The sequence below is a fragment of the Meles meles genome, chromosome 2 (assembly GCF_922984935.1).
Source record: "Meles meles chromosome 2, mMelMel3.1 paternal haplotype, whole genome shotgun sequence".
Taxonomy (NCBI): Eukaryota; Metazoa; Chordata; class Mammalia; order Carnivora; family Mustelidae; genus Meles; species Meles meles.
The window spans coordinates 49,109,150-49,136,298 of record NC_060067.1 but is presented as its reverse complement, the minus strand read 5'-3'; the positions used below and the strand labels follow the sequence as shown (position 1 = coordinate 49,136,298).

Here is a 27,149-nt window from a genome sequence, read left to right as displayed (position 1 = left end):
TCATTTTGTTTGGCTCTCGTTCTTTTAGTAAAAAAAAAAAGGCAGGGGGAGCATATGTGTAAAATTAGAGGACTTTTATAAGTAACATCATGAGATCTTGCACTATTCATTCCAAAACACCAGAATCTTAAAAATAAATCATGAAAGTCTGTGTGTGTTGAAATGTATATAAGTAGATGAAGTTTTTATCATTAAAAAATATACCTTGTGTTTTTGGACAGTGAAATAAGGTTTTTTAAGCAATGATTATTTCAAGATTGCTTTAAATTGTTTGAAGAAGAGGAGATGTGGATTGCCTCACATCTTACAAAACTGTGTGTCTTGATATACTGTGAAATTCTTAAATTTGATGTGTTAGGAAGATGTTAGTGACATACGTGGAGAAACTGTACTAGATAATTCAGCCACAGTGAAAGGAGCATTTGATAGTCTCGTTTCCTATTAAGGGTTAGAGACAGAAGGGCACACTGAGCCTTCCAAGAAACAAGCAGATGGAATTGCTTCTTAATCTTAATTTTGGGCTTGTTCACTAGACCATTGTCTCTTGGTGATAGGATATTATTGTTTGTCTGTTGAGACCTGTTCTGTGTCTTCTGCTGGGAAGCAGGGCTCCAGTCCAGAGGCTTTGATGTGTGAGAGGTGTAAGACATTAAGTACAGTACACTAGGAAGTAGTAGGTCACTCACGAGACTTTGAGCCTTTGAAAATAAGCTTAGATAACAGCATAAGTATATGTAAAGATATCTTTCTGTATTTAAAAATGTTATTGGAAGGAAGGATTTTTAGGTTAAGTAACTTCTATGATTATGATGCATTTAAAATAGTAAAACCGGGCAAGAAGTAAAATAGCCATTTTGTTTTCTCGAATGTTACGGTAATTTGTCCTGATCATCTCTTCTTGTTTCAGTTTTGGCGTTTGCTCTTGCTGACACCAAGAAAATTGTTCTGTGCGATGTAGAGAAACCTGAAAGCTTGCACTCTTTCTCTGTGGAGGCCCCAGTGTCTTGTATGCATTGGATGGAAGTGACTGCAGAAAGCAGGTAGAGGAGTAGAAGGAGGAACTCCAGCAGCCACAGTGGGACAGTTGTGCACTTGTCGGACTAAAGCAGACACTTGGGAGGATCTGAGTGTTGAGCCTGGGCACATTGCATTTCACTTTGGATTTTCAGTTTATCAAGATAAGATTTTGTAATGCTTTGTTAGGTTTTTTTTCCTTCTGAAAATAATTTTTTTTTCTTGGAGCAATAATGCCTGAAAAGCTAAGATTTTTCTTTGTTTTTTTATTTTTAGTAGTTATGTCAGTGATTGTACTTTATTATTTATTTTTTTTCCTTAACTTAAATTTTAGGTAGTTAACAGTACAATATTGGTTTCTGAAGTAGAATAGTAGAATTCAGTGGTTCATCACTTAAATACAGTGCCAAATGCTCATCACAAGTGGCCACCTTCATGCCCATCACCCATTTAGCCCATCCCCTGTCTGCCTCCCTCCATCAACCCTCGGTTTGTTCTCTATTGTTTAGAGTTTTTTTATTGCTTATTTCTCTTTTTCTTTTCCTCCCTTCCTGTGTGTTCATTTTTTTTTTAAATTCTACATGAGTGAGATCCTATGGTAGTGATTTGTACTTTCAAGTAATAGAAATTAAAATCACTGATTAACAAGTTGAAGTTCTTTGTTCCTTTTTGCCGCCAATTTCTTTTGGAGCTTGGGTTTTTTTTGCATCTTAGTAAATACCCTCAGAGTATAGAAAGTACTAAGTTAAGCACTTAACTAAAGTACTAAGTTAACCTTTTATTTGAGAAAGAGAGTGAGTGAGCACGAGTAGGGGAAGGGCTGAGGGAGATGGAGAAGGAGACCCCCACTGATGTGGGACTCCATCCCAGGACCCTGATCATGACCTGAACTGAAGGCAGATGGAGCCACCCAGGCACCCCTGAGTGCTTTGTTTTGATGCTGAATGAGTTCTTTCTGTGTCTGTGGTCCTGATAGCTTCCTGGTCTCATGAAAATAGTTGCCTTAGTCTGCATTCAAGTCATATACCAGGTTTGCAGTCAAGATGGCTTAAAGGATGAGTTTGTTTAGCTAATACTGCAAATAAAAGGTTTTCTTGTTTGTTTGTTTTTAGGAAGTGTGATAATTTTCTTACCAGTAGTTTTTCCTTTCTAATTAAGTGTTAAGTTAATTTCAAATTAACTAAGGGGGAGTCTGTAATAAGAATAATAAGGATCTCACCTGATGTTTGAAATTCACTATAGATAAAACTTTTATCTATAATTGATGTATCATCAAATAATCAAGGGTTGCAAGTAGCCATGTGAATTTATCAATGCTTAGAGGAGCAAATATACCATGTCATTTCTGTCCCATTCTAGGTACCTGCTAAGTGTATTCCTAACATACTTTCTGCCAATAGTTAGAAATAAAATGTGGAGATTCCAGGATCTCTCAGGACACCTAGTTTGTGTTTTAAGTGGGAAAAAAATGCATGCCAAGTCGCCACTTTTTCACCTTTTCACTCATTACCACCCTTATTTGGAGGTAGAATTGAGAAACAGGAACAAGCAAGACTATTTCAGAGTGCGTGGTGCCGTCTTAGATACCTGTCAGATTGTCAAATCCCAAATGCGTATAAGCCATAGAACCCCCAGTTAAATGAGGTAATAACTGCAGTGTTCTTTAAAACCCATTCATCCTTCGTACTCATATGTTTAGTGTTGGTTCTTAGAGTTAAAAAATCATAAATTCTTGGGGCACCTGGGTGGTCCAGTTGGGTAAACGTCTGCCTTCAGCTCAGGTCATGATGCCTGGGTCCAGGGATCAAGCCCCATGTTGGCCTCCTTGCTCATTGACAAGTCTGTTTCCCCCTTTTCCTTTGCCCTCCTCCCCTCCACCTCCTGCTCATGTGTGCTCTCTCTCTCTCTCACTTCCTCTCTGTCTCTCAAATCTCAAAAAGGAAAAATTCTAAATTCTTAGTATCTCATGCTGAATACATTGAGAAAATTGTTTATTAGTATTTTTCCTCTAAGTAAAGTGGCTGGGATTTTTCCCCCCATAAACAAAGCCCCTTATAAGGGAAGAATTTCCTATTTTTCTCTTTGTTGTTTGTGATTGTTACAATGACTGTTTTATAACAGTAAAATATGTGTGGCATCTGTTTACTTGATAATGTATATAATGTATAAAACTGGGCAGTTTTTTAAAAAGTACTTTTTAATGGAAAGACAAAATCTTTGGTATTTTTGTAAAGCCTCTTTGTTTTTCTTTTCAGTGTTCTAACATCCTTTTATAATGCTGAGGATGAATCAAATCTTCTCTTACCTAAACTGCCTACCCTGCCAAAAAAGTAAGTATTAGTTTAATTTCATTGGAATTCATCTTGCAGATTTCTCTTTCCTTTACCTTTATTTATTTTTTTTAAAAAAGATTTTATTTATTTATTTGACAGAGAGAGGGAGTGAACACAAGTAGGCAGAGAGGCAGGCGGGGAGGGGGGAGCAGGCTCCCCGCTGAGCAGAGAGTCCCATGTGGCACTCGATCCCAGGACCCCCAGATTATGACCTGAGCCAAAGGCAGAGGCTTAACCCACTGAGCCACCCAGGCGCCCCTTTCCTTTACCTTTAAACATCGCGGTAATGTGTTTTAAAAAATATATTGTTATTGCTTTTTACACTAGTCTCTGTTTTTCTCTAGTTACAGCAACACCTCAAAAATTTTTAGGTAAGATATGTCTTTTTTGTTTAGAGGTAAAATAATCTTTTATTAGTTGAAAGATATAGTTGAAAGTTAACCCAATTGTTTTTATATTTTAGTGAAGAAAATTCTGATGAAATTATTAAGCTTTTGGGAGACGTCAGGTAAATCTTGGACATATCTTAAATAACAAGTCTGATTTCTTAAAATTGATGTTTGGTATTTGAGACAGAGTTCAGAGTTTCAAGGGCAGTTCCTTTATGTGTTATTTCCCTGCTGACAAACACCACTGAATAATATACGGACATAGTGTCTATTATTTACTTGTTTTTATTGTATGGTCTTTTAAATATGAAGTATTTGCTTGTTTTTATTGTATGGTCTTTTAAATATGAAGTAAAGGAAGATGGATGTTACTAGAATTTCTAAAATTTAAATTTAAACATTCCAGATTTTTTAAGCCCTTTTAATGCATTTAGCATCAGAGCCATGATACCAGTGATGGCGCTTTGCTCAGCTGGAAAAAAGATTTTGTTATTGAGAGTATATAAATACAGTAGTTGTTAAAATACTATATCCTTATTTTACTATAAACTGATATTTTTTAGGCGACGGCAAATTTATATTCCGCTGAGAAAAGGAAACAGCCCAGCGTGATTGAATATTGAGTATTTGTGAATTTGTTTGGGGCTTGTTTCCCCGCAGGGGAGCCTTAGCATGCAGATTATCTGAGAGCAAGAACAATTTGTATCTTAGTTTAAGAACTTGGTCTTTTCTATTGTCCTCAGCTTGTTACATTCCTTTTAATTAGGCTTAATATTCTTGTCCTCGGAGGAAGCGCTGGATTTATTGAGCTTTATGCATATGGAATGTTCAAAATTGCTCGAGTCACAGGGGTAAGTTTTCCTTTAAAATTTTCACATCATTTCTCTTAGACTATACCACCTAGAATATACCAGCTAACTGATTTATGGGGAAAAAAAAAAGCCAACACTAGGTTTTTTTTTTCTCAGTTTCAATTAATGGAGTTATTCATTTTTTAGAAGTTAGGATAATTTTCTTACTAAGATAAAATAGTGGTGATATGATATCTGTGAAGCTCAGATACTATTAGTGGAATTAGTCAACTTTTTCTTAACAAAAAGATTGATATATGATACACTTGATTGTAACTCAGTGTCTCTCTAGCCTGTAGTCAGGGCAAGAACTGCAGTTTGTGACTGGAATGTGAAGGAACATCATGAGACGCGCTCTTCTACTCAGCACCAGATCTGTGCTGGTTGCTCAGTCTTGGTCTTCTCCACAGCTTTTCTGTCCTATTCTCACCATTTCTGAGGGGGGAGAAATGTTGTGGGCTCCCCAGCACTTGATTTAGTTCCCCTTATGGAGGGGTGTGTGTCCATGAGGAGTGTGGACTGGGGGGACACACATCTTCCCTCTCTTGCATGTGTGGAATGCGTCAGGCTTGTATGGTTTTTGCTTCGGAGAGTTCCATTAGTTTCTGTTGCCTGTATTGTAAGCAGGTGCAGAGTAGCAGTGATACTAAATGGACCAGGGGATTTGACTGTCTTACAGATCGTTGGTACTTGTCTTGCATTGTGTTTATCCAGTGATTTGAAGTCATTATCAGTGGTCACAGAGGTTTCTGCTGGTGCTGCTTCAGAGGTCTCATACTTCCAGGTAAGTGTGGAAACCTGGTAGCAGCAGACAGTAAATATCTATATATTTTTTAAAGATTTTATTTATTTATTTGACTGACAGAGATCACAGTAGGCAGAAAGGCAGGCAGTGGGGGGTGAGGCAGGGTCTCTGCTGAGCAGAGAGCCCGATAGGGGGCTTGATCCCAGGACCCTGGAATCATGACCTGAACTTAAGGCAGGCACTTTAACACACAGAGCCACCCAGGTGCCCCAGTAAATGTATTTTTTTAAGGTTTTATAGTTTTTATTATTCTTATCTTTGGATTCTAATGGTTATTAAAACAAAGCAAAAAAAAAAAAAAAACCAACTTGGAGCTTCTAAATCTCATGTATAGATTCTTAGTAGTGAATACTTCATTATTCCCAGAGTCCAGTATAGTTTTCATAAAGACAGTGTTTTGATAGTTTATTGATGACCACGTTAATTGGTTGCTATATCAGTCTGTCTTTGTACCAAGTATTTTTTTTTTTAAGATTTATTTATTTGAGAGAGATAGTGTGAGAAGGGGGGGAGGGGCAGACTCTGCTTGAGCACAAAGCCTGTCATGGGATTCCGTCTTACCACCCATGAGATCATGACCTCAGCTGAAACCAGGGATCAGACATGTAACCAATCAAGCCACCTAGGCACCCCTGTATCAAGTGTGTTCTTCGGACTCTGATCCTAGGGACACCTGGGTGGATCTTTTGGTTAAGCTTCTGCCTTCAGCTTAGGACGTGATCTCAGGGTCCTGGGATTGAGTCCTGCATCAGGCTCCCTGCTCAGGAGAGAGCCTGCTTCTCCCTCTCCCTGCTATTTCCCTGGTCGTGTCCCCTCTCTCTGTCAAATAAATAAATTCTTTAAAAAAAAGGGGGGGGGACTGATCCTAATACTAATAAAAGCTAATACAGATCAGTTGTTTAATACGTGCGAAGTACTAAGTGGTTCAGTATAATTCATTTGAATCCTCACAGTAACCTAATAGGTAGGTCCTATTATTATCCCCATTTTATAGCTAAGTAGAAACTGCAGAACTTGCTTGGCATCACTCACATGGAAGTGATGCTGGGCAGTATGGCTCCAGAGTCCGTGTTCATCACCAGCACGTTGCCTCTTATGTCAGATGATCATTTAACGTTGGGAAAAGCTTTGTACTCTGTGCTGTTTATATGGAAGCCATGTGGGCTCCTATAGAGTATTTAGGTTATAGCCTTGCCTTTAAGAAAGTCTTCCCTAGATAGGTGTTTTTTTTTTTTTTTTTTTTAAGATTTTATTTTTGAGTAGTCTTTATACCTAACAAAGGGCTCAAACTCACAACCCCAAGATCGAGTTGCACTCTATCAACTGAGCCAGGTGCCCCTTCCCTAGATTTTCGTGCCAGATAACCCTGATGCTTAGCCTAAGGATGCACAAATTCTAAACAAAAATATGCATTGTGCACTCTGTCTGATGATTTCCAGTATTCGTTGTTGTATTCAGAACACCAGGGAGCTCTTGACTTCCTAATTGCCCAGAATAGTTGGTCACATTTGCACTTCAGCTTAGGGTTCTGTGAAAATATGATTTCTAGGATTGCATTTGGTGCTGTAATAAAAAGATTTGCTATTTCTTTGAAGTTTGGAATGGATACTTTGTTAAATAATAGCTTTTTAAAGACATGATTCTTACTGTAATGGATATGTAACTTGTATTTATCAGTAGCATATAGTTCTTTAAAAACTTTTTATGTATATTTGTAATTGTTTTTTAATTTTATCATAATAGTGTTACAAAACAGATTGTATTTATCTAGCTAGGGAGATGGCCCTGCAAACCTAGAAAGGGTTGATCTGTGCACAGGTAAACATGTCAGATTAGAAAATCCTAAAGTTCTGTTCTGTTAGTCTTCAAAGTAGTAGGCTCAAAGATAGCAGAATTCAGACATGGTCTTTCTGACACATACTTAGACCTTGACTTTGACTCTTTAAATTGTAGGATTTCTTTTTCTTGAGCTGGGACTGATTTATCTTTAAAAGAAGTGTGTGTGTGTAATTGTAACTCACTTTATTTTGATTTTACAGCTTGAAACCAATCTACTGTACTCTTTCTTACCTGAAGTAACTAGGATGGCTAGAAAGTTTACTCACATTTCAGCACTTTTACAGGTATTTATTTGTAGCTTGTTTTATGTGAATATTTACTCTTAAGTTTCTCACAGTCTATAAATAAAACACTTGCAAATTTCATTCTGTAAAGCTAACTATCTGTGGTATAAATGTCTGTTCTGATAATCTTATAATGTCTGTTAATAAGAAAAAGGAATTTAATTGAAAATCTATTCCCACCAGAAAACAAAAAAGTAGTTCAAATCTTTTAAAAATACTCCCCTAAGTGAAATAACATTTTGGAATTTTAGAAGTCTTACTGCAAATCAAGCATTATGTCAGTTCACTCATATGTGTAAAAATCCACCCCAAATTAGCTGATTCCGCGAGTCACTGTCTTAGTTTGGGCTGGGCTCAGCTAGAAGGTTCTGTCGATCCGGGCCAGGTTCAGCTCATCTTAGCTAGGCCTGGTCAAGCATCATTGGCCAGCTGGCTGTTCTGAGTGTCCCTCAGTAGTGGTAGCTCCCCACGTGACATGTCCCAGCAGGCTAACCCAGGCTTGTTCATGAAGTGGCAGCCACAGCAGGCGTGTCAGGAGTGCAAGTGGGAACATGTAGAGCCTTTGGAGGCCTTGGACTTGGTGTCCCTTCTGCTATGTGTTGGTCACAGCATGATACAAGGCCAGCCCAGATTCAGGGACTGGGGAGGCCGAGTCTGCATCTGGATAGAGGAGCTACAAAGAACTGTGGCTTTTCTCTTTCAGTCTGCCACAGTCCCTGACATGTCAAAGATTTCTGGCTGGTGTCTTTTTAAGGATTTTGTTTGAAAATTGAATAGCTGACTCAACCAGCATTTTGACAGTTAGTGTACATGAAACATACATGTATAAAAAGCTGGAGGATATCTGTTTTACCAGATAAAAACTTAATTTCAGAATGTTTGATGGTTAAGTGGCTATCAAGCATTAGCTGTGGTCTTCTCTTTCACAGGCTGAGTGAAAAATGATTGAAAGTAAATTCTGGATTTGAGATAGTTGGCAGAAAGAAGCATATATTACTTAGCACATTGATTTAACATAGGTTTTTTTTTTGGTTTGTTTTTGGTTTTGGTTTTTTGGTTTTTTTTTTTTTACTATTCTAATATTTTGTTTCCTTCTTTTTAATAGTATATAAATTTGTCACTAACATGTATGTGTGAAGCTTGGGAAGAAATACTGATGCAGATGGATTCTCGTCTCACCAAGTTTGTGCAGGTAATGTTTGTGAAGTTTCCCCTGGATGGAGTGAAAGCAGGCACGCTGTGCTGCTTTCATTTCATTTCATTGACTTCATGAGCTACCTGGTGGATACTGGTCGGGTTTATTAAAGGTGAAGGTTAAGCTTTCAGATGGTGCGATCTGACCTCGCACTGTTTCCCCAGAGAGAAAAGGCTCTCCTCGAATCGGGACAACCTAGGTGGGGACGGGTCTGTGAAGTGGAGCCAGTGGGGAGTGGAGAGTCAGGACAGATACTGGAAGAGCTGACTGGCTACTTGCCATGAACTGATAGTCAGATAATCAGTTTAAATAAGGATTTGAAGGAAGGTTAAGGAAAAGGAAGGGATTCATGCTCCTGTGGTTTTAATTTTGAATTATACATATAGTTATAATTTTAAAAATACATATCATGATGTTATCCATTTTGTCTAGGAGAAGAGCACAACCACTTCCGTACAGGATGAATTCATGCACTTGCTGTTATGGGGGAAAGCAAGGTAGTAAACTCATACTAGGTGCTCTTGTGTTTTCTTCCTTTTTTACAGTGAGTTTTTTTTTTTTTTTTTTTTAAGTAATTCATGTTTGTTGTAAAAAAATAGAAAATTCTGGTACATAAGAATAAAAAATAGTATTGATTTTTCTATTCATTTTTTATAAATGTAATCATTTTCTGTGGCTATAATATATGTATGTATTTCTACATGTGTAAAAAAATTTCTAATTTTTTATGGTCCCATCGGTTTTCTCCTTTATGATATCTGCCTTAGTGTTATTCTTAAAAAGACCTTTCCCATCATAAGAGTATTCAAGGATTGATCTGTATTTTCTTTTAGAGTTTTTGTTACAGTTTATGTTTTATTCCATCTGCATGTTCCAGATGTGATTTATTTGGTTATATGCTATGGAAGATTTAACTTCTTCTTTTCTGAAGGTTTAGATAATTGCCCAGCATAATTTATTGACTATTACACTTTCTCCCTATGGATTTGAAATGCCATTTTAGCATTCGGTATGTCTTAAGTATACTTCAGTCTGTTTCTAGACTTTATTGTTTTCTGTTTTCTGTCTGTTCCTTAAGTCTTAATTTTTATTGGAGTTTCTTTTTGTTTGTTTAAAAATGTTGTTTTTACTTTTAAAATTTAAAAGTTTTAAGTGATGGATTTACATTTTGAATAGGGAAGACTAAAAATACTCCTTTTTCATTGTAGTGCTGAACTTCAGACCCTCTTAATGAACCAGTTAACAGTAAAGGTGCAGTTAAATTATCTTTGTCTTCAAATGGCTGTGTGTACTTTCTTGATTTTTTAGAGCAGCATGCAGTGTCTTACTTATATGCTAAATATATTTTTTCTCTTACTTAGGGCTTAAAGAAGCTTGGCCAATCTATAGAGTCATCATATTCCAGTATACAAAAATTGGTTATAAGTCACTTACAGAGGTATGAAGGTGATGTCGAGTTTTTGGTGTTGTGTCTGTATGTACTTGGTGTCGGTGTTCTTCATCAGCTGTCATTCTCTCTTTTTTAGCCTTTTCTAGCTAAAATTGTTGCATTGGCACTTGAAGGGAATCTTGGAGTGCCCAAGATATAGAGAGTCAATAATGGTAAATCTTGAAATAATTTTCAAACATCTTTTCACTGGAGTAGGCTCTCTTTCTGGTTTGTTTTTTTCCTCAGCCAGACAGCCAGGAGGTATATTTTGAAAAGACATATACCCTTTTATTTTCTTTTAAAGATTTTACTTATTTGTCAGAGAGCGCACAAGCAGGGGGAGCTGCAGGCAGAAGGAGAAGCAGGCTCCCCACTGAACAAGGAGCCCAATACAGAACTCGATCCCAGGACACTGGGATCATGACCTGGGCTAAAGGCAGACACTTAACCAACTGAGCCACCCAGGCATCCCCATATATCCTTTTTTGATCAGGGAAATTATGTTTATCATTTTACAGTTTATAAAACATGATACGTGTTTTTACATTTAACACTTTTGCAAGGTGTTGATTATGATTATCCTCCTTTCACACAAAAAGAAACTGAAATCCAAACTGACCTGAAGTTACTAAGTGTCACAGCCAGACTCTGATCTTCAGGTCTCATGCTACTTGATCCACAGCTCCCTCATGAAGCAGTTTGCATGTGGTTGCTCAGTGTAAATTTCAATATATCCCTTTATGCTGAGTTCCCTAGCCCCCACTGCCTCACCTCAGCCTTGGATCTCTGCAGTGGCCTTTGGCCTGGTTTCCGGTCCACAAATAGATTTGTGCCCCTCAAGTAAATTCCCCAGAGCAGATCTGATCGTGTTACTCTTCCTTAAAAACTTCCAGTGCTTTCCTATTGCTCTCAGGACCAAGACTTTTGCATGGTCTTTAACACACCTGTGCCTCTGCTTCATGCACACTGGTGGCCTTACCAGACTTGACATTTTTTCTTCCTACCCAGGGCTTTTGTGCATCCATCTTGCCTTCTGGAAGACTCCCACCCTGCTCTTCACTTGAACCCCTTACCTCAAATCTCACGTGTTCCGAGAGGCTTTCCCTAATTCCTCAGATTAGGTCAGGTTATTCCATTACACCTACGCTGGTGTGCATTTCCTTCCAGGCACTTATGATAGTGGGAATGATATGTTGTCTGTGGTTATGCGTGTCCTTTTTCCCATGAGACTGTCAGTGCTGTAAGGATCCTTTTGTTTTGGTCACTGTTGTGTCTCCAGTACGTAGCACAGTGCTGACTTAAAGTTAGAGATTATACATGTTTGTTGAATGTTAAATACATTATCTTTTGGGTGAATAGGATGACCATCCGACTGTCTTCAAGGTGCCAAGTCCAACTATAGAACATAATGTGATCTCGTAAGATTAAATCTTGCGGTTGTGTATTCATCTCCATCGTCAGAATGGCCAGATGGTTCTGTTACAGTTTTTAGAGAAAAGTTTGAGAAATGATCATTTCTCATGGAAAGAAAATTGTTACTTTCAGTTTTTATTTCTGAAAGTTTGGAAATGTTTAGGTGAGGTCGTAGCTGTCTGCCACCTTGATGATGGTAATGATAATAACTTATTTCTGCTCTGTTTTGATAGCGGTTCCGAGTCTTTATTATACCATTTGAGTGAACTGAAAGGAATGGCTTCATGGAAGCAAAAATATGAACCTCTTGGACTAGATGCTGCAGGAATTGAAGGTAGTAATTTAATTTTCTGGTAGAGTACATTAAACACACTTTACGTAATGGACAAATGATATTTATTTATTTCTCTTTAGATGCTATTACTGCTGTGGGTTCTTTCATACTCAAGGCAAATGAACTTCTTCAGTAAGTATTGGGGATACCTAGAATCATTGACGTGAGAATATTTTATTCTTATAAGCAAGAACCCAGTAAATTGTCTTGACTTTCTTAAAATTGGTTTTATAAGTTTTTATCAAAGTTATCACCTTTACATGATTAAAACAAGCCAATAACATAACTGTCTTACCAGTTAAAGCGGTATTGTATTCTCCTGCCTGTCCTTATTCCAGTCCCTCTCCAGGGGGAATCCTTGAACTCCTATAACTGTTTCTGTTTTTAGTTCTTACCTCCATACCTCTAAATTGTATAACTATACTGCAGTTCTTTTATTTATCCAGTTTTAGAAATTCTTCTGTGTTTGTTTCATTTTTCCTAGACTTTGTTTTCTCTTTTCTTATGTTGTTTGCCTTTTTTTACATCCTTAGATTCTTCTCCTGTCTCCAAGGCAGGATCACACCCTGGGACCCCTCCCTCCCTGACATTTCTCCTCCCGCCTTCCCTCCCTCCACGCTGGTCTGGATGCACTGTTGTAGCTGCCCCAGCAGCCTGCCAGGCAGGCATTTCGATGCTTTCTTGGGTTAAGTCCAGACATCAGGATCGCCTTTGCTTCTTGCTTCCTTTCATCACTTTGTTGGGAACATCTCCAGTAACTTGCTCAGGAAGTAGTTATGCAATGATAAACTCTGTGTCTTTTCTCCTACCTTTACACTTTATTGATGGTTTCCAATGGGTATAGGATGATGAAGTTGAAATCATTTTCTCAGAGGACTTTAAAAGTATTGTTTTATTATATGCTGGTCTTTCTGTCGCTGTTGGAAGGTCTGGTGCTTCTGATTCTTATCCCTCTATAGGGTTTTTTTTGTTTTTGTTTTTCATCTCTCAAAGATTCATTCTTTATCCTTGATATGTTGAAATTTCACAGTAGTGTTTTTAGATGTGGGTCTTTTCATTGTTCTGATAATAAGAAAATATTTGAACCTAATTCTACTGTGTTATTATTTTAGTAATCTCCTTTTCTCTTTCTCCTCCTCTCGTTTTTTTGTTCTGTTTTGTTTTTTTAAATTAGATTTTTTGTTCTAGAAATTTGGTTGGTCAGATACTAGGCTGTGAACTGACTTGTGTCTTCTGTTTTTCTTCACGTAATTCTCATAACTGTTTCTTTTCTATTTCCTGAGAAATTTTCTTGACTGAATTATACAACATTGTCATTCATTGTGGATCTTTTTTGAGTACTTAACTATATTTTAAACATTATTCTAGATGCTGAGGGTATAGCAGTGAACAAAACTGATAAAATCAAAATCTGTATGGGTCTTATATTCTAATGTGGTGAGATAGACAATAAAGAAATGAATGATGAAAATACATAGCAAGGCAGATAGTGTCAGCAGTAGTGAGAAAAACAAAGCACGGAAGGGGGACCTTTGGGATGCGATTTATATAGGGCAGACCTCACCAATATGATGGTGTTGGAAGGAGTGAGTCATCGATATTTGGTAAAAGAGATAGCAAGTATGAAGGCGCTAAGTTTGGAGTGTGCCTCAGGAGCCCCTCCAGCTGAAGTGAATGGAGCAGAGTGTGCGAGATAGAGGATGAGCTGAGAGAGCTCATGGAGGATAGGCTACATTGTGTAGAGCCTGTAGGCAGTTGGAAGGACTTTGGCTTTTACTCTGGATATAAGAAGAAGCAATTAAGGTTATGGAGTGACAGGATATGACTTAGGTTTTTAAAAGATCCTCTTGTTAGTTGCTTAGTTTTGAGAATAAATTAAAAGAGGGTAAGGACAGAAGCCAAGAGAGAAATGGTGGTTACAATCCGAAGAGGTCAGAATCTGGGTACATTTTCAAAGTAGAAATAACAGGATTTGCTGAATGATTGTGTGGATGATAAAATAAAAGAGTTAATGGGTAAAATAAAAGAGTTATGGGTAATTATGAATTTAGGGTGTGAGCACCTGGAAAAGTAGGATTGACATTTACTGAAATGTGGAAAACTATGGAGAGAATATATAAATTATATATGTGTATCTTATGTTCCTCAATTTGGGCTTATCTGGTATTTTTTGCAATTAGATTTAGGTTATACATCCCTGGCCAGAAAATACATAACTGGTGGAGTGTCCTTCTCAAGGTGTCACATCCAGAGGCAAATGATGTCTGTCTGCTTCTCCTTAGTGGCGTGAATTTTGATGACCTGATGAGTGTGTCAGCCATATTAAATTTGAAATGTCTGTTAGATACCCTCATGGGTATCTGTCCAAGACATTGTTGATCATATTAGACTAATATTCAAGGGAAGGGTCCAGGCTGGAGATGGCAGTTTGAGAGCCATCAACACATTGGTGTTATTTTGAGCCATGAGGCTGGATGAGGTAGTCTCTGTGCTTAGAGAGGAGGACAGATCTGAAGACAGTGATGAGCATTCCAACATTTAGAAATGGTATTGATGGGGAGCTAGCAAAGGAGACTAAAGAGGCAGAAAGACCAGGAGACTGGGTGGTATCCTATAGGCTGAGCAATGGAAACATTGTAAAAAGGAACGAGGGATCAGTTGTCAGATGCTGCTAAGTCAGGTAAGATGAAGACCAAGAGTAGAACAGATAATCAGAGTATTACTAGAAACGATTATCGGTGACCTTGATCAGAGCCATGTCATGGAGTCATGGAGCCATTGGGATGCAGAATGAGAGCAGATGCAAAGAAAACAGCAAGTATCATCTCTTGAGTAGTTTTGTTGTGAATGGAATGGCCAGTAGTTGCAAACAGTTGTTGGGTTTTTCTGTCTTATGACAGGAGAATTTAGAGCACATTTATATATGATGGGGTGTTCTGGAAGGGAAACAGTTGATGATGGCGGAGAAAGAAGAGGATTGATGGAGTAAGAGTATGGGAGGGGAGGGCCATGTGGTGCATATGGGGAATGGTCTGGAAAGATAGTGTATCTATAATTACAGGAGAGAAGGCTGTGTAAAGGGTCACAGATGCTAGTATCTGGGCACGTGGAGGCTTGGGGAGGTTCACTTCCAACTGTTCTTACCGTCTTAATGAGATAGGCAATGTTCTGTCAGCTGGAGGTAAGAGTGGAGAGGTGGTTTAAGAATAAAGGAAAAGCTGTGAGCTAGTTGCCTTCAGGGAAGTGGGAGAAAGAACAGGCAGGTGAAACAGGCAGATGCTGCTGGTGCTGAGGGCCACTTGGGGAGACCTTGTGAGAATGTAGAAGTGCCCTGGTCAGCGTGGCTGCTGACTTTTCTCTAGCGGGGGTCAGCCAAGTGTGCCAGGGCACAGGGCAGGTGAGCACCTAGATTTGCTAGGCTTGGTGACCAAAGCGAAGCCAAAGTGGGGGCCAGGGAATTAAAGTGAGGGCATGATTCAAATGAACCTTGAATTGGAGCTGGTTTGGGGGGAAAGTGGGAACACAGTGTGAGTGAGAGACAGGGAGGAGAGGTGGGGGAACCAGTAGGGAGTAGTTAGGGAGATGAAAGCTGGAGTGCTGAAGAGAGGTCCCTGGGAAGACAGGTGGTTGTTGGTGAGTGGCATGCTTGATGTTGAGAGTCAGAGGGTTCAAGTTGGTAGTGACGGGGTATAGGCTGTCATCTTTGGAATTAGTAGTCACGGTGAGTGGAGGACTTGACCGTTACCTGAACTGTCGCATTGAATTCTTTATCACAGCAATCCTTGTCTTTCAGTTTCCAAATGTGTTTTCTTATTTCTTTAATCATTTTTCAAAGCTGTGCTCTTGCTTTGTAGATGACATCTTCTCAAATCTCTGAGGACATTAATTAGATATTTTTATACGCCTGCCGTTCCCTGAATGATCTCCACTTCCCGGGACACTTATCTGTTTGTCTTGGTCTCGTTACCAGCTTTCTTCAGATCCCTGATGCTCCAGTGTTTACTCATGTTTATTCGTGAGGTGATTTGAAGTTGTTTGGAATCTGTGTGGACAGGGGCAGCAGAAAGCTGGCTTTGGCACCCGGGCAGGCGTGTAGAGCTGTGTGGTGGGCCACCAGCACCTGCACAGGACCACCTCAGCTCTTCCCAGTTTATGCGCTTTCTTGGGAAAACCCTGTTCATTTCGGTTTGGGGCATAGACCCATAGGCATTCATGTTTAGGGGGAAAGAATATATTGACTGCTCTGTATTTCGGTTTGTCCTCCTGTGTCCAGCCCCGTGTGTCATCCTGAGGGCTGCTGTCGAGCCTGACATTTGCAAGGTCCGAAGCGTCCCTGGGATTCTGCAGGCCGGAAGTGTCCTTGCTGGTTGTCCTCGCCGTGTTCTGCATGTGACTGCCTCTGTTGAGCTTCGTCAGCCACGTGTCCTTTCTGACATTTCTGAAATTAATGTCTTTTCTACCATCCTTTTTGTTTTTGTGAGTTTATAGTACACCCCTCCCCCCACCCCATTATCATTTTAATGGGGTTTTAGAAGGTAGAGGTTGGAGACATTTGTGTTCAGAAGACAAAATGAGAAGAGAGATGACATTGCTTTTCCTATATGTTGAATTATTTTTTGGTTCACCGTATTTGCAGAGAGTAGATACAAAATACTAAGCTTTTTGTGATCACTTCTCAATATGGACAGAAGGTAGTTTATTTAACTTTTTGCTCCCTGGAAGAAGTTGAATATAGCATTGTTATTTTAGATTATAGATGAAGAAAGTGAGGCAGTGAGAATTTTGATGTTCGCCTCCAGCAGAGCAGGGATTGCTTGCCAGGTATAGGGGCCGGTCAGAGTATTGATTGGGAAAGACAGAAAGGAACTTTTCTTTCCTTTTTTCGTTTTGCCACAAGAGAGTTTTGATTATATTACTTGGTAATATCAGAAGTGAGGCAGTCTTTTTATGTCTGGTGTTTTACTCTAGAGAGCTAGGTTAATGATGGTGACTCACCTCTCCAGTAGTATGAAACTTTTTTCTTGGAAGGGGCTTTGGAATTTTAGGAAAGAAAGATGCAGGTATTACTTGATTAGAGTAGTTACCCTGTAGATGTGAGCCTAAAGAGATTTTTTTTAAAGTGATAGCCCTGTCCATATTTAAAGATAGTTTCATCGAAATGAACATGACTTCCACTTTTAATACTTAAATTTGGGGAGTCCATTTCTGTAAAGCTCAAGGAAATTCAGTTTTTGAGATCAGTTACTATAAGCATCAAAAATCAACTTCCAAAAATAATGTCCACTGATAACAGAGATAGTGACATAGTACAAATTTATAATCTGGTTTTCTGTTGGTGTTGATGTTTTTTCTTCTTACTGACCAGTGAGTATTTTTTTTAACTGAGAAAAATGCTGAAAACATTTTTTTGCCGACTTCTTTTGTTTGCAAAGTTGAAAAAGGATTTCATACTTTACTGAATGGTGGAAAAGACCATTACACAGTTTGTGGCAAGACTGTTATAACCAGTTAGAATCTGAGTCATTTGCTTTATTTTTGAGAAGACTCAGGACTTGCTCTTCTGAAGCTTTATTTTTAGGTATGTTTTTGATTTGTAAAATCAAAGGTTTAAATGTCCTTCAGATAGGATAAAAGAGAATGGTAAGGATTATTATATCCCAGAACAATTGAATGATGATATTGAATGATAACATTATAATTTTATTTCTGATTTCTTTTATTTTTATCTTTTCAGAGTTACAGATAGTATGAAAAACCTCAAAGCATTTTTTCACTGATTTATTTTTGTCTTTTCAGAGTTATAGATAGTAGTATGAAAAACTTCAAAGCATTTTTTCGCTGGCTTTATGTGGGTAAGTTGATCGAATGAAGCATTCTTGTTACTTTAACCCTTCTTTAAAAATTGTGGGTGTATCAATTTAGAATATTTCAGTTATTCTGGTAAAATTTCAAGTAACTGTAGGAGTAGAGCGAGTGGTATAAATGACCCCTTTTTTACCCTTCACGGGTGTCAGTGTTTTCAACACACAGCCCACCTTCCTCCCTCCATGCCACCAGCCCCAACTTACCCAGATATCGCTTGTAGCACCGGTTGTCCCTGTCACTCACTGCTGAAGGGTAACCTTTTTTTTTTAAATTTTTTTTGACCTGGTAACTTCTCCTTAGGTTAAAATAACATTTTTGCATCTCTGCTATGTAGGTGTTAGGTTTTTTAAAACAAGACAGGGAAAAAGCAAAGATCTGGCCTCTGCTCTTGAGTAGCTTATTTTCTGTTCTGTTTCTTGATCTTCTGTTTCTAGAGGTATGCCATCCGTTAGGGTAGCCAGTAGCCACCTGTGGCTCTTTAAATTAGTTGAAATTACAGGGCCTCTGGGTGGCTTCGTCCATTAAGCAGCTGCCCTTCAGCTCAGGTCATGATACCAGGATCCTGGGATTGAGCCCCGCATCTGGCTTCCTGTTCAGTGGGGAGCCTGCTTCTCCCTCTCCATCATTCTCTCTCTCTCTTTCAAACAATAAAGGAATAAAATCGTTAAAATAAGTAAATTAGTTAAAATTATGTAAGTTACACGTTCAGTTTTTTAGTGACGTTATACACATTTGAAGTACTCTGTAGCCACACACTGTCAGTGCCTGCCACATTGAACAGCACCAAACAAGAAGTTTCTAGCATCCTTTCCATCAGACACTAGTGCCTTAGCTAAATTGAATGCAGACCACTCATTGCCTTTCTTTGTTCTACATAGCGTCTTTTCATTTATAGGTAGTTAACCAGGATTTACTGACTTCATAGTCCATGTTCTAATGCTTACTCTGCAGCGCGTGCATATTTTATGTAGGTCCATTTGAACTATTTTTGTGACCCCTCCCCTTAATATCTTTGAAATAATAGCATACTTTCCCTTCCAACACAGGCAAAAATTTGGTTATAAATGAGATTTATTCCTCGTTTGTTAAAATTCTAAAGAGTAAATAAAATAGAAGTTAAATGATCTGTAATGTGCTCACATCTTTTAACAAATGTCCAGATCTTCAATTCTGGTATCTTACAAACAGACTTTGTATTTGTCAGCCTAATGTAATTGCTTGTGGTAAAAAAAAGAATGGGATCCACAGATGTTGGCATTTAAAATTCTTTTTTTTTTTTTTTTCTCCTCAAAACCGTACCGATGCTATCCAGAATGGGGAGCCAGAGTGTTCATCAGGCCAGCCTATTTAATATTGGAGATGCTGATTAGAATAAATTACAATATTAAAACTCAATGAGATTTTTGAAATAATTTTCTTTTACAGAAGAGGTTTGGTTTTACTTGTAATTACTGGAGTAGTTGAGGCAGTTTATATTCTATTGCATGTCCTAAGTCTAATGAGAAGCCTGATTAGGAGAGAAATGAATTACTGCTCAATCCTTATCATTAGAGCAGGGCAGCAGAAAGCACGCTGGATGGGAGAACCCAAGACCTCATTATAATCCTGGCTCTGTCACTTGTTAGTGGTGCTGCCTGGGTTTGCTCCTTTGGAAAATGTAGCCTCCATGAAGGCAGGAACTTCTTTTGTACTGCTATATCCCCAGCACCCATAGTATGCTCAGTGAGTACTTTTTGGATGGATAAATGAATGAATGAGTGCACTAGATCATGGCTTGTTTTTCAGATAATTTAGAAGTTTGAACTTTAATTAAGAACGGTTTCTAAAATAATCCATATTTGCAGAATCACATCCAGCATGCTTATTCCTGACCAAATGCAATTAGGAGGGATAGTCAAACAATGCAAAAACACATGCAGCATTCCCCTTGACTTAGGTGGACATAATATAAAAATACAGCCCTCAGAGAGGACAAAAAGAATTGGCTGCAGATATTAGAGAGTCTGTAAATACACGTATATTTAAGTGTATGTATGTACACAAAAGTCTTAGTGCAAATATCTTTGTGTAGCAAAAGACCCAAGGGAGAGAAACACGTTTGTTTGGTATTCTAAGGCTTTTGAAGGACCGAATTGTTTGCAGATTTTAAGAGAACAAATGCCATATGTTAGGAGAGGAATGAATCTGGTCTGTGCACATCGTTGCGTTGACGGAGAAAATAAAAAATAATAGTTTAGGATTGTTAGACCAGCCTTTTTGAACCTGAAAATACAGGTCAAATTTAGAGTCTTCACACTTTAGTTTTTAGAAGGAAAATAAGTTTTCCTTGGTGAAAAGATTTCTTTGGTTGAATATTGAAGATTTAATCCAATGAAACACATTTAGTCTTTGAAATGTATCTATATTAAAGTTAGGTTTGTACCTTCCCTTTAAAGATAGTTTTTTGATTTCTGTTTCCAGCAATGTTGAGAATGACAGAAGACCACGTGCTTCCAGAGCTGAATAAGGTAGTATGTGGTAGTACGTTTTCCAGTGTGTCACTGCTGCTCTGACTGAGCTTACCTTGGATGCTTGGCTCAGTATTCATACACCATTGCTAGTTGACAAGATGTCAGGCTATAGACCCTAAATGCAGCTTAGTAATTGAGTCTGTCTTTTTTTTCTTTAAGAAATTTGTTTTATTTTTTCATCTCACAAAATACCTTTACTATGGCTATTTAATTTTATAATTTTCATGTTCATATAAGATTTTGTAATCTGTATTATGTAGGGTGCTTGTATTCTTTCCCTTCCTTAAGTTTTGAATGCATTTTTATTTCCTTGGAAATCTGGTACTTTAAATATTAGTCCCAATGCTTATGTCTGGTAAACAGTAGTTTCTCTGATTACAAGGATTGTGACAGTGGCAGTGGAATTTCCTTTAAGCAAGAACTTTCAGACTAGGGCAACATTCCCACCTGATTTCTGTGGTCACTCATCCTCACCCCTGCCCAAACTCTGATTCAGATAGATGAGGTAATCTCGGCCTGTGAAAATGGAGAGCATTAGAATTAATTAGCTCCAGTGGACTGGATGAATAAGGGATCGCCATTCTGAGACTGAGAAGAAGCAGATCTTTTGCGCTGTGGATGACTGGCCTCACAAACCAGCGAGGTTCACGTTAGCTGTTTCTCTGAGACCACTCTTTTGTTTGGGGAAGTAAAATGTGTCTGTTATTGGGGGAGGCCCCTGGGTATAATCCCCGGGTGTAATTCTGTGAAGACTGAAGAACTGGGGTGGGGTGAATGCAGGGTCACTGCAAGAAGCAGAGACCAACTGCCAAGCAAGCATCACTGTTGAGTTGTAGGTCCTCACTTAAGTCAAGGTGACTTCTCTGGACGTAGTCTTCTCTTCCAGAGCAGGGACCCTGTACACAGTCTTAGCACAAGGCCTAAAATAATAAACAACTCAGGCCATAAGGAATTCTGTAGCTCTTGGATTAGCTGATTGGAAAAAGGGGTTTAAAATGTTTAATTACATGCTTGTCAGAGCTTCAGGATTTCATATTTTCACAGTTGCATAATCTTTTGGATTTCTACTGATGTTTCTTTGAAGGAACTTTGCCTCTTTGTATCATGGCTTTTAGTAGATAGTTTAAAAAGTCACATTTATTGTTACATTATGTAAGATCTTTGGGGAAGCTTTCTTTTTCCTTGATTTGTTTTTCCTTTTGTTCCTTTTTTATTTTGATAGATGACTCAGAAAGATATCACATTTGTTGCCGAATTTCTTACTGAACATTTCAATGAGGTACGAAAGTGTTATTTCTATAATGCTGGTGTTTTGTTTTTTTTTTTGAAAGAGTTAAACAGTTGCCATAAACCTGGGTAATGGTGAGAAGTAATCACATTTAATCCAATTTAATTGACATTTTTAGCAGTTGTGCTTTTTAAACTATTGAACTAATTAATGGCAATACTTATTTTAGAGCCTTTATAAATCCAACTTTTGTTTGGATGTGTGTCATACAATCCCTAGAAGAAAAAGATAACTGCCACTAATAGCTCTCTTAAGAAATAAACGTTTTCATTAAGCTTAGAAATTTTTTTTTCTTTCTCTTCTGTGAGTTGACTTAAGAGCTAAACTATGCTTATTCTTTCTAGGCTCCAGACCTTTATAATCGAAAAGGAAAATACTTCAATGTAGAAAAAGTTGGTCAGGTATGGGCATTTGATTGAATGTGGATATTACTTTTTTTAGAAATTATTAAAACTAATGCTAAAACTTTAGCAGTGCTAGTCTTTATTATCCAAAGTTTCTGGAAAATAATATAATGCTAGCTTACACAGCAGACCTTTTCTTTTAGTAAAGTAACCAAAAAGGAGCAGTTTTTAAACTTTTGATCTCAGAACTCATTTATATTCTTAATGACTCTGAAGAGTTTTGCTAATATAGGTTATATTTATCAATGGGAGACGTTAGTAGGCATTAGAATATAACAGAATACAAAATTATTTAAAAGTAACAGCAATTCCACTTAACTGTTACATGTTACATAAATATTTATAATAACAATGACTATATTTTTTTAAATAGTTTAGTGAAAAGTGACATCGTTTTGTAGTTTTGCAAATGTCTGCTGTCTGTCTTAATAGAAGACAGCTTCTCATAAGTGCTGCTTCGTCTCCTGTGTTGGGTTTTTATGTTTAATGTATGTAAAGAAAATCTGGCCTCACATAGGTTTTAGAAAGGGAGAAGTATTGTAATGGCTGCTTCAGATAATTGTGGATGTTTTTTGATATTACACCAAGTCTTGATAAGAGATAGTGTTTTAAAGGTTAGCTTTAATATGGAATCTAAAATTGCATCAGTGAACTTTTCATACTCTGATACATTAAAATCCATTCATCTGTCTTGTGCTTTGAATGGATCTTTTACCTGTGCATGATTTTGTAGTATTATGCATTGGTCATTTGGAAAATACTGGCTCACTGAGTTATGCAGATCTTCTGAATGCTGACATCTTTCCCCATGCAGTATCCAAAAGTCAGATTTATGAATATCTGCACCAATATCATCAGAAAATCTTTAAGTACCAGGGCTGTCAAGTACACAGTGGTAGATACAGATTTTCCAAAATTTTTTAATTTTTGCTTGAATGTTTAAATTTTATCATTGGCAGCAAATACTGTCAGTTGTTTTGCTTAAAGTGACAGGCTTGCTTTATTTTCAAGAAAATATCTACCAAATACCCACGTACGAATAATCATAGCTTATCTGCCAGTCATTCTTTCAAATAAAAATGGAATTCCATTAACAGCAACAAAGTGCCTGGCTTACCCCACAACTACAACAATTTCTTAAATGTTTTTCCTCATGGTCACCATTGTACTTTGGTATTGGCGAAACTGCTTTATGTTTACTTCCCAACTTTGTCAGAGAGAACAATTAAAAGATTTGTACTCCAGGGTTGAGATTTAATAAAATTAATTATTTTAATAGCTTCATTAAATAAGTAAAACTGTCAGTATGTAACAAAAAGGAATACAGTGCCCACTAGTGTGGCTTAAGACCACCACCTTGCCTCCCGGCGTCAGTTTTCCCCACCTGTGCTTTTGACCCTTAGTGCAGATGTCAACAGAGTTGAAAGGGCAAATAACATTTTGACATTATAAAAATAGTGTAATGAAATCTAGGAATACTAAAAAAATAAAATAAAAAATAAGATAAATAAAAATTGTATTGACCACATGGATCCTTAAAGCATCTTTGGGGTTCCAGGGGGTCTATCAACCACACTTTGAGGACTACTGTCTGAGAGTAGATTGACAAGTTGATACTTTTAAAATTAATTTATAACATAGGTGTGCATGCGCAATCACACACACACACACACACACACACACACATACACACACAAGATTAAAATGTCCTTCATGAAAATGGAACACAAAATTTAAACTGTGTGTGGTCTCTGCATCCATAGCATTCTGATCTTCCAGAAGTTTTCAGCTTGCTAAGTGGCTCGGCATCTAGTGAATTTTGGTCACTTCACTTAGAATAATAGCAGTGCAATTTCAGAGCACTTGGCAGTAAAACAATCACTTTTTAAATAGAATAATGCTAACGATAAGTCTTTGAAGCCTCCTTCTTTGTTTATGACATTTAAAATTTTGATTTGGTATTAATTCTAGTACTTGAAAGATGAAGATGATGATCTCGTGTCACCGCCTAACACAGAAGGAAACCAGTGGTATGATTTTCTTCAAAATAGCAACCACCTTAAAGGTATTTAATGAACTTTGTGGATTTGGGCCATGTTTTTACTTGCTTTGAGACCAGTATAAAAACTAGGAGTGTTGCCGGACAATTACTGAATATGTATTTCAGGTCTTTAGATCATTTGTGCCTATTGTTTTTGATTAGAGAAACAACAAAATAAATAGTATATGACTTTACCGTGGTAGAAAACAGTTTAAAATTAAAACTGTGATAGGGTAAGATTGTTTATTCTCAGATACTCTTGTCTGTTTGTACCCTATGAAAAAAATAGGATATTAGGAAGAAAATTATACAGCCTGCTAGTGAGAGAAGTCTTTTGCTGATTCCCGTTTGTGAACTCCTAAAAGTATAGTGAGGCGTAACTATTCTCCTGACATTGTAGTTTTTTTTGTGTACTTGTGCTTTTCATTCTCTAGGATCTTGAAATGTTGGTATAGTAAAATGATCCAACATTATTCAGGATGCAACACAAAATAGCAACCACTAAATATATCAGAACTTCACTATTTTAGATGCAGATATTTTGGAAGCAGTATTTCTTTGCTTGCCTCACAGAGTAATTTGATCACTGCCTGTCACTTTCTTAGGTCATTAGGGTAATAGCCCCCAGTATGTAGTTCTTTCCTTCATGCCGCCAGGATCCTGGGGGTACGCACCTGTTATCCCCATTTCCTAATAATGAAGCTGAAGGTCAGAGAAGGCCCAAATCACACAAGCTGGTGCGTGATGAAGCTAGGTGTCTGCTGACCTCAAAGCCCGAGTTTTTAACTCGACTCAGTGGTGACCTCTGCCACTCTCTCTGGTTTCTGTTTATCTGAATGAATGAGGATGGATGGGAGAAGGAGAGAATTCTCTGAAGCCCAAAATTTGGCTTGTTGCCCTTTTATTTTAACCCTAGAAGTTCAAATTCTTTTTCGGAGCAGGACATTTTGTATTTCTCGAGGTCTGTTGATTCAGTTAGTTATTGAAAGGAGGAAGAATAAAGGTACAGCTGACTCAGCTCATTGCTGTTTAATCAGGATGCATCCCTAGCCTGAGGAGGGCCCATGGCAGTGTTCCAGGAGTGGTGGCACCAGCGCCCTGTCTGAGAGTGGGCTAATACTGGTCTTGGGAACTTGGGTGGGCTAAAAATGGGCCCTAATACTGGTCCTGGGAACTTGGGTGGGCTAAAAATGGGCCCTACCCTCTTTTTCCTCACATCTATGGCTGAACAGGAAGGCCTAATCTTAGCTAGGAGCATGATGTTTAACCAAGATAACACTTCGTATTATTAACTTCACCTCAAGGTTTTGCTAGTATGTGAATTGGGACAAGTTCATTAATTATCATTTCTTAGTCTAGTGTGAAGAAATACTCTCATTATGGAACTGTTTCTGGTTTTTGTCTTTTTTGGTAAGATTTATTTATTAGAGAGTGTATGGTGGGGAGGGACGGAGCAAGAGGGAGAGAGAATCCCAAACAGAGCTGAGCATGAAGCCCAACACAGAGCTCAGTCCCATGACCCTGAGCTCAAGACCTGAGCCAAAACCAAGACTTGGATGCCCAACTGACTGTGTCACCCAGACGCTGCATCGTTAGGGAACTGTTAAGAAAACGTTCGTGAAACTTCTTTCTAACACTTTGCAAAAATCATGTGCTAAATATTTGCGACATGTACTTTCTCAGGGTACATGAGGGAGTGCTCGGGCTGTAGGATGGGTGAAAGTCGCTGCTCTGGGCTTCGGGGATTGGAATCTGCTCTGCGACTTCTCATGATGTGGGCAGACTGTCTAACCTCTCTGTGCCCGTTTTCTCATCAGTAAAATGAGGTCGGTAGTGGTGCCTTCCTCAAAACACCATTGTGAGGATTCTGTAAATGCAGGTGGAGCGCTGGGTGCCCAGTTCATGGCTCCTGAGCAGTAGGGATGCTGTCATGTGAGCTGTGGTTACTCAGAACACTTCTGACGCTAAAATGAGAGGGTTTTCCTCCTGAGACCAATTCTGATACCAATGTGTCCTGTGATTCATTTCTGATGCTGACTACCCAGACTCCACATCTTTCATGGCTCAGTCCCACAAGTCCCGCCTCTGTGGCTTCAGTCCTGAGGATTAGGTCCCTCGGTGGCGTACATTTCTGTCCCCACCCTCCCTCCTTCCCCCTTTCAGGTTGGTTATTTGCTAAAATGACCCACAAAGCCCAAACACTTCACTTAGGTTTACTGCTTTATTATAAAGACACAAGTCAGAACAGCCAAGTGGAAGAGCTACAGAGACAGGGTGTGGGGGGAAGGGCTCAGAGCCCCCGTGCTTGCTCTGGGTGTGTCACCCAGCACCCAGAAGCCCTCTGTTCAGGGGTTCTTTATGGGGTTTTCATTATGCAGGTGGGATTGACTAAGTGATCGATGACCGGTGATTGGACTCAAGTTCAGCTCCTCTCCCCACACTGGTAGTTGGGGGATGAGGGCTGGAAAGTCCAGGCTTCTTTTTTTTTTTTTTTTTAAGATTTTATTTATTTACCTGACAGAGAGAGAGAGATCACGAGTAGGCAGAGAGGCAGGCAGAGAGAGAGAGGAGGAAGCAGGCTCCCTGTGGAGCAGAGAGCCCGATGCGGGACTCGATCCCAGGACCCTGAGATCATGACCTGAGCCGAAGGCAGCGGCTTAATCCACTGAGCCACCCAGGCACCCCAAAGTCCAGGCTTCTATCAGGGCTTAGTCTCTCTGGTGACCAGTCCTCATTCTGAAACTATCTAGGGATCTACCCACAGTCGCATTGTTACACCAAAAGATGTTCCTGTCACCCTTATCACTCAGGAAATTCTGAGGGTTTTAGACACTGTGCCAGGAACCAGGGACAAAGATCTGATACCTTTCTCTGCTCCCACAGCATGTCTCACCTGTGGGAAGCTTAAAATGTTCCTGATTAAAACTCACTTTGTCCAGCATAGCTGGGACATGAGATGCTGGGAGTGAGGGAAGCCTACAGAGCTCAGGAGAAGAGGGTGTGCCTGGGAATCCGAGGGTTGGATTCAGAGGTGTGAATTCGTATCATTTTCACCCCAGGCAGATTGCCCAAACCTCCTGGGCCTCATTTTTTTTAAATCTGTAATTTGGAGAGTGCGATGCTTACTTTGTCCAACTGTTGTAAGCAATAGAAGT

The 27,149-nt window shown here is 38.7% G+C and overlaps 1 protein-coding gene across 1 annotated transcript in view; it reads left to right on the top strand.

Annotated features, from left to right (window-relative positions):
• ANAPC4 (anaphase promoting complex subunit 4) overlaps positions 1-27,149 on the top strand; it is a 36,721-nt gene that overhangs the window by 3,660 nt on the left and 5,912 nt on the right. Inside the window, exons 4-21 of the mRNA XM_045997089.1 lie at positions 908-1,040; positions 3,270-3,344; positions 3,692-3,718; positions 3,811-3,855; positions 4,503-4,587; positions 5,267-5,371; positions 7,432-7,515; positions 8,621-8,707; positions 9,143-9,207; positions 9,919-9,961; positions 10,072-10,148; positions 11,786-11,886; positions 11,967-12,018; positions 17,683-17,738; positions 20,212-20,258; positions 21,484-21,540; positions 21,894-21,950; positions 23,925-24,018. Of these exons, the coding sequence (XP_045853045.1) occupies positions 908-1,040; positions 3,270-3,344; positions 3,692-3,718; positions 3,811-3,855; positions 4,503-4,587; positions 5,267-5,371; positions 7,432-7,515; positions 8,621-8,707; positions 9,143-9,207; positions 9,919-9,961; positions 10,072-10,148; positions 11,786-11,886; positions 11,967-12,018; positions 17,683-17,738; positions 20,212-20,258; positions 21,484-21,540; positions 21,894-21,950; positions 23,925-24,018 (1,290 nt within the window). The remainder of the gene's footprint in view (positions 1-907; positions 1,041-3,269; positions 3,345-3,691; positions 3,719-3,810; positions 3,856-4,502; positions 4,588-5,266; positions 5,372-7,431; positions 7,516-8,620; positions 8,708-9,142; positions 9,208-9,918; positions 9,962-10,071; positions 10,149-11,785; positions 11,887-11,966; positions 12,019-17,682; positions 17,739-20,211; positions 20,259-21,483; positions 21,541-21,893; positions 21,951-23,924; positions 24,019-27,149) is intronic.